The sequence below is a fragment of the Sinocyclocheilus anshuiensis genome, unplaced genomic scaffold, assembly GCF_001515605.1.
Source record: "Sinocyclocheilus anshuiensis isolate Anshui unplaced genomic scaffold, SAMN03320099.WGS_v1.1 scaffold601, whole genome shotgun sequence".
NCBI lineage: Eukaryota > Metazoa > Chordata > Actinopteri > Cypriniformes > Cyprinidae > Sinocyclocheilus > Sinocyclocheilus anshuiensis.
Window position 1 is genome coordinate 852742 of NW_015536496.1, and position 6011 is coordinate 858752.

The following is a 6011-nucleotide window of genomic DNA, read 5'->3' on the forward strand; positions in this document are numbered from 1 at the left end:
TAAAATAACTAAAACTGAAATAAAAATATATACATTTTTTTAAAATAAAAATTACTAAAACTCACAAAAAGACTAACTAAAATCTAAATGAAAACTAAAAATATAAAGATAAAAACCTAATTCAAAATATTAATAAAAACTTTAGTATCTCAGTGATACTAAAGCAAAACTAGATGCCTTATGTATATCCAAAAAACTTCAGAAAACTTGGTATGCCATAACACAGAACAGTATTTCTCTCTCAGCCTCGTTTTATTCAAATTAAATTAAATATGACGTCTACGGTCAGGCTATTGCAGACGCTTATGCAAAGATGTATTAACACATGCACAAATGCAACGATTTTTCTTTGTTTTCCATTTCAAGCCCAGCGGGCATCAGCTTTTTTGCTGACAGTCAGTATGAATGTTTAAGCAATGGCCGGGCGATAGCCACAAACCACAGTCCCCAGCCAGTCTCCCCGTCACCGGACATCTCTCTGTGATTGGCCAAACACGCTCTCATTAGTCCTGAGACCACGGGCTTCAGATGCTCCGACTGCGTCAAACTCTGCATCAGGAAAGATCTAGGAAGCTCTTGGGTTTTTATTATATTCAAGTGTTAATTACTGAAGTTCTTCTGTATTGTGTATTTGACTAAGACGAGTCCAGCAGGAACATCAAGAGCCGCTCATCTCACCGCGGTATGCTTTTATAAGTATATGCATTTACACTTTTTGGTGGCGCAAGGGTTAGTTATGATTTATTGTAGTTGTGATGTGACTTGTGTATGAAGACTGAAGCAATCAATCAAGAATCTGAGCAGCAGAAGAACTCATGACTGACGTGTGACTCGCAGTGTTGGATCATCTATGATTTGGAAGGATGACTTAAGGCTAAAAGCATGAGATCTAAATCTGGTTTGCATTTCATATGTTGTGGTTGATGTTTCCCTCAAATTCAGAGAATTCAATATTCAAACATTATGTTTATGTTTTAGAGGTTATTGGAGTATGTTTTACAAGACAAGACTATTACAGATTTTCTACTTCAAAATTTCATATTTAATTTAATGTGTTATATGCAGTTTCTTTATAATTAATTGTACGTAACATATTGAATTAATCATCCAATTTTGAACTGAAATTGTATTTTCTTGTAAAATGTATTTCTCATTTTCCTTCAGTTTAACTTGAAGTATTAAATTAACTAAAACTAGAACTGAAATAAAAATTAATAAAAACTAAAAACATGTTGAAATTAAAAACGTAAGTCCAAAATTAAAATTAAAACAACATTTAAAAATAAAAAACTAATTCAAAATATAAACTATAATAGTATATAAATAATACCTAAATAACACTTTCACTACATGTATGTGTTTTTAACTAAAGAATAAAAAGTTCGTGGCATTAGTGTGCAAAACCTTTCAGGGCTTTTGATTTTTAGTAGGGATGTAACGATTCACTCAACTCACGATTCGACACGATTCACGATACCGATTTCTCGATTCAATTTTCTCACAAAATGAGATTTGAGACAAAATATAAATGAAAAGATGTCCTTTTATTATTGCTTGGATAAAATGCTGAAATTTCTTTGTGAAACTGAAATATGAAATTTTAAAACAAACCCCAAATCAAATAAATAAACAATGCAAATAAAATACATCTCTTCATATAAACAAACTAAGGCTTTGCCGGTGCTCTTTCCTTTCAGTTAGAGGCAACCACTGGATTTTAATCACGATCCAAACAAAGATTCTGCATACATGCTGCATGAGCAGTTTTTTTCATCTAAATTAGACTGTATAATTTCAAAATCTGAAGCAAAAACAGAATGGTCTGACTTTAACTTTTGTGAAATTATGCTACATAAAACATCTGAACGAGACAAAAACAGCAGACAGGCTGCATGAGACGCAGATTCACTCTCTGACAGCAGGTGGCGCTTTTGGAACAGCAGTAATAATGCAGCGTTTCCATGGTTGCCGCAGTAAACAAAGCAGCAGTGCTTATAAACACTACATTAATATGCATTATACAGAGTCAAGATGAAAAGAAAATATCATCTAAACTTTTCTAAAGGTAGTCAGTTCCCCTCAGAGATACATTCATATAAACTCCTACCCACAACTGTATCGCGATTCGTTTAACATCTCAACCGATTTTAATCGTTACATATTTGTATCGATTTTCAACCGGTTCGCGGTGCATCGTTACATCTAGTGGTCGACCGATATAGTTTTTTTGATAGCCGATGACGATGCCGATATCTTGGCAAGCAGGGTGGCCAATGGCCGATATAAAGCCGATAAAATTTTATTTATTTTAATTGAAATTTAAGAAATTTAAAATCATTTCAAAATGGATTAAAAAATAATTATGTTAAATAAACATACTTATACTTTAGATGACAAGGTATATCATAAATATTTAATAAAAATATAATTAAAAAGGAAGTTAACACTGTAACCAACAGACACTCAGTATTCTGGGAAGTTTGTGTGCATTGGGAATCATATTTTTTCAAATAAAGCCAAGGTAACACTCATTTTACATACAGCACACAGTGGAAATTACATGAATATGGCAGTGGGCAAATCACGAGAAATTTTTAATTTGAAATCACGAGTTTAAAGTTTTTCGATCATACGTCTCCAGTGAAGCTGAACTCTCCTACTGTCCGCGTTCAATTCGCACGGATCGACCGTCACACAGAGAACACGCGATCGTGCAGGATACACATGCACACTTCACACTCACAGCTGGATCCGACTAAGTTTGCAAGGTTTGTGAAGTTAAATGCTCATTAGTCATTCAAAGATTTGTTTAAATGATATAAATGCATATTTGCTGAATGCTGACGGCAAACAAGAAAGTATTATAATGTTTGCCTTTCTATTACTAATAATATAGAATAAAGCAATCATTATAATACTTTTTGTATACATGTTAATTCCTTTGTTTAACCGTTCTATCTGATTATTAGACAGATTTCTGTCCGTATTAGAGAATTTGGCAGTGGGCAAATGCTAAAGCGCAGCATAATTTGAAATCACGAGTTTAAAGTTTTTCGATAATACGTCTCCAGTGAAGCTGAACTCTCCTACTGTCCGCGTTCAATTCGCACGGATCGACCGTCACACAGAGAACACGCGATCGTGCAGGATACACATGCACACTTCACACTCACAGCTGGATCCGACTAAGTTTGCAAGGTTTGTGAAGTTAAATGCTCATTAGTCATTCAAAGATTTGTTTAAATGATATAAATGCATTTAAATTATATAAATGCATATTTGCTGAATGCTGACGGCAAACAAGAAAGTATTATAATTTGTGCCTTTCTATTACTAATAATATAAAAGCAATCGTTATAATACTTTTTGTATACATTTTAATTCCTTTGTTTAACCGTTCTATTTGATTATTAGACAGACGTCTATACGTATTAGACAGTACAACAGCGAACAAGAGGGAGAATGTGAGCACTGTATGCTCAGGCCAGCGCCGTCAAAATAAAGTCCCGCCTCGAACGCATCGGCCAAACAGAAAAACGTATCGGCCGATGCCGATATTTGAAAAATGCCAAATATCGGCTGATATATCGGCCTTGGCGATATATCGGGCGACCACTAGTTACATCCCTAATTTTTAGATGTTCTGCCTTATTATTGCATGCATGTGCGATCATTTCGAGCATGCATTTCTCATGCCGTCTCTTTTGCGATGTGTTTGTGTGCAGAGTCCACAGATGGGGACGTTTATCGGGGTCTACCTTCCCTGCCTGCAGAACATCCTGGGAGTGATTCTCTTCCTGCGAATGACGTGGATTGTGGGAACGGCGGGAATCCTGGAGGCCTTTATCATTGTGACCATGTGCTGCTCGTGTGTAAGTCCAAACCACACGACTGTAGGAGTTTATCAGTTCTGATCTTGCCGGTTAAGTTTAGCCTCCCTCCTCTTTCGTCTGAACTGGCACGTGTGTAATCTCCTGTGCTCAGAAGTCTCTAACACCACTGCTTATTTATAAACCACATCAGACAATGGGATCAAGCGTCTAATTCACCTCAACCTTCACTTGCTAGTGTCATTATACGTTTCCGGCGATTGTGTCACAGTCAAGATTGAGTCGCTCTTTCCTTTTAGCGCTCTTACAGGAAATATCAAGATCTCAGTGCTGCCAGTTTATGTAACATCTATCAGAGATAAATGACAGATAGACAGACGTTTCTAAGTGTGGCTGAACTTCACATTTGGGAGATGTGTTTACTTACTCTTTTAGGAAAGTAAATCAATATCAAAACAGTGTTCACAGCCTGTTTTTCTTCCTTAATGTGACACATTATTGAGTGAATCATGTGAAGTTATTTCAGAAGCAGAGCAAATAATTATATATATACTGTGTATATATATATATATATATATATATATATACACACACACACACACACACACACACACATATATATATATATATTTTATATTATCCATCAGAAATTGTTTGGATGATAAAAAGTTTTGTTAAAAGTAATGTTGAAAAAGTCAGAAGGGAAAGTTATTTAGAAAATTATTACATTTTGGTGAAAGATTAAAATGTGCACCAATAAATTTAGTCTTGAATTTAAGTGCAGTTTTTTCATGCCATTTTTTGTAGTTCACACATCTCAAAAAACATAAAGAAATATGCATAATATATACAAAAATATAACATAAAATTTAAAAAAATGCAGATTTTATTTTAACAGACAGGAATGAAAAATGCAAGACTGGATTTAAGTGTATCCGTCAGGAATTGTTTGGATGATAAAAAGTTTTTCTATATGAATAATGTTTAAAAAGTCAGAAAGAGAAATTATTTCATAAGTTGAGCAAGTTATTACAAAATATACATATATATTTTTTTTTTTTGATAGTTACCCATTTTAGCCGTTTTTTTCTTGCTTGTTATAAATTATATATATTTAGTGAATATAAAATGTAAAGTTGATTAAAACACGTTTAATTCCCACTTTAAACCACTCTACAGCTGTTATACACAATCAGAATATAAATTGGAAAAATGATCAAAATGGCAGGCGCAGTGAAAGCTCTTTGTGTCTGTATTTGGCCAGTAAAGATCACTCAATCTCCTTCATTCTAACAGCTTTATTTCTCCCGGTAAGCCTGTTGGAGATTCGTGGCCGTTAATTGGCTTTAGTCCAGTAGCTTTTCAGAGACGCATGGATTTAGAGTGGACTTTCAGCTCAAGGACACTCAGACACAGCGGCCGGATTGCATAACACCCAGATGCAGATGACCTTTAATAGAGTACACCTTCCTGGAGAAAGAAAAGGACAGCCTCATCACTGTGCTGTACATGATGTTGAGTTTCATTGACCTGTTTACTTTCTTAATACACGTTCCTGGTCTGAATGATTCATCACTGCGCGTTATTCTAAAAATAGTCTTTGTAATATCAAAATAACTTAGCTGATATGAAACTCCCAATGTCAATTCTAATGTGTAATATTATATACAATACTGTAAAATTGAGTGTAATATTAATAAAAAAATATTTTTCTTTTTTTTTATTAAATCATAAGAAAAACGTATTGTACACATTTTAGTCATATACTAAATATTACTACTAAATTAAATATGACATTATACTAAATATTATATTATTTTATATTTAAAAAAAAATTTAAATAAGAAAATCTTTTAAATTAAATCAACATTATACTAAATATTGTGTTTTTTATCAAATAATTTTTCTTATTATTTTTCATTAAATAATCTCTTCAAAATGAAATCGACATTATGCTAAATATTACATTACATAATATTACACCTTAGAATTGATATGATCAGCCAATTTTATTTTTAGTTTTCATTAAATAGAAAGAAATAAAATATACAAAACAAAAAAAATTACTATACTAAAAAAATTTACATTTTAGTAAATATTACATTATTTTATATAATATTACACATTTGAGTTGATGTGATGGTGATTTTTCATATATATATATATATATATATATATATA

At 32.8% G+C, this 6011-nt stretch overlaps 1 protein-coding gene across 1 annotated transcript in view; it reads left to right on the forward strand.

Moving 5' to 3' along the window:
• LOC107686998 (solute carrier family 12 member 7-like) overlaps positions 1-6011 on the forward strand; it is a 79558-nt gene that overhangs the window by 44693 nt on the left and 28854 nt on the right. Inside the window, exon 4 of the mRNA XM_016484136.1 lies at positions 3726-3872. Within this exon, the coding sequence (XP_016339622.1) occupies positions 3726-3872 (147 nt within the window). The remainder of the gene's footprint in view (positions 1-3725; positions 3873-6011) is intronic.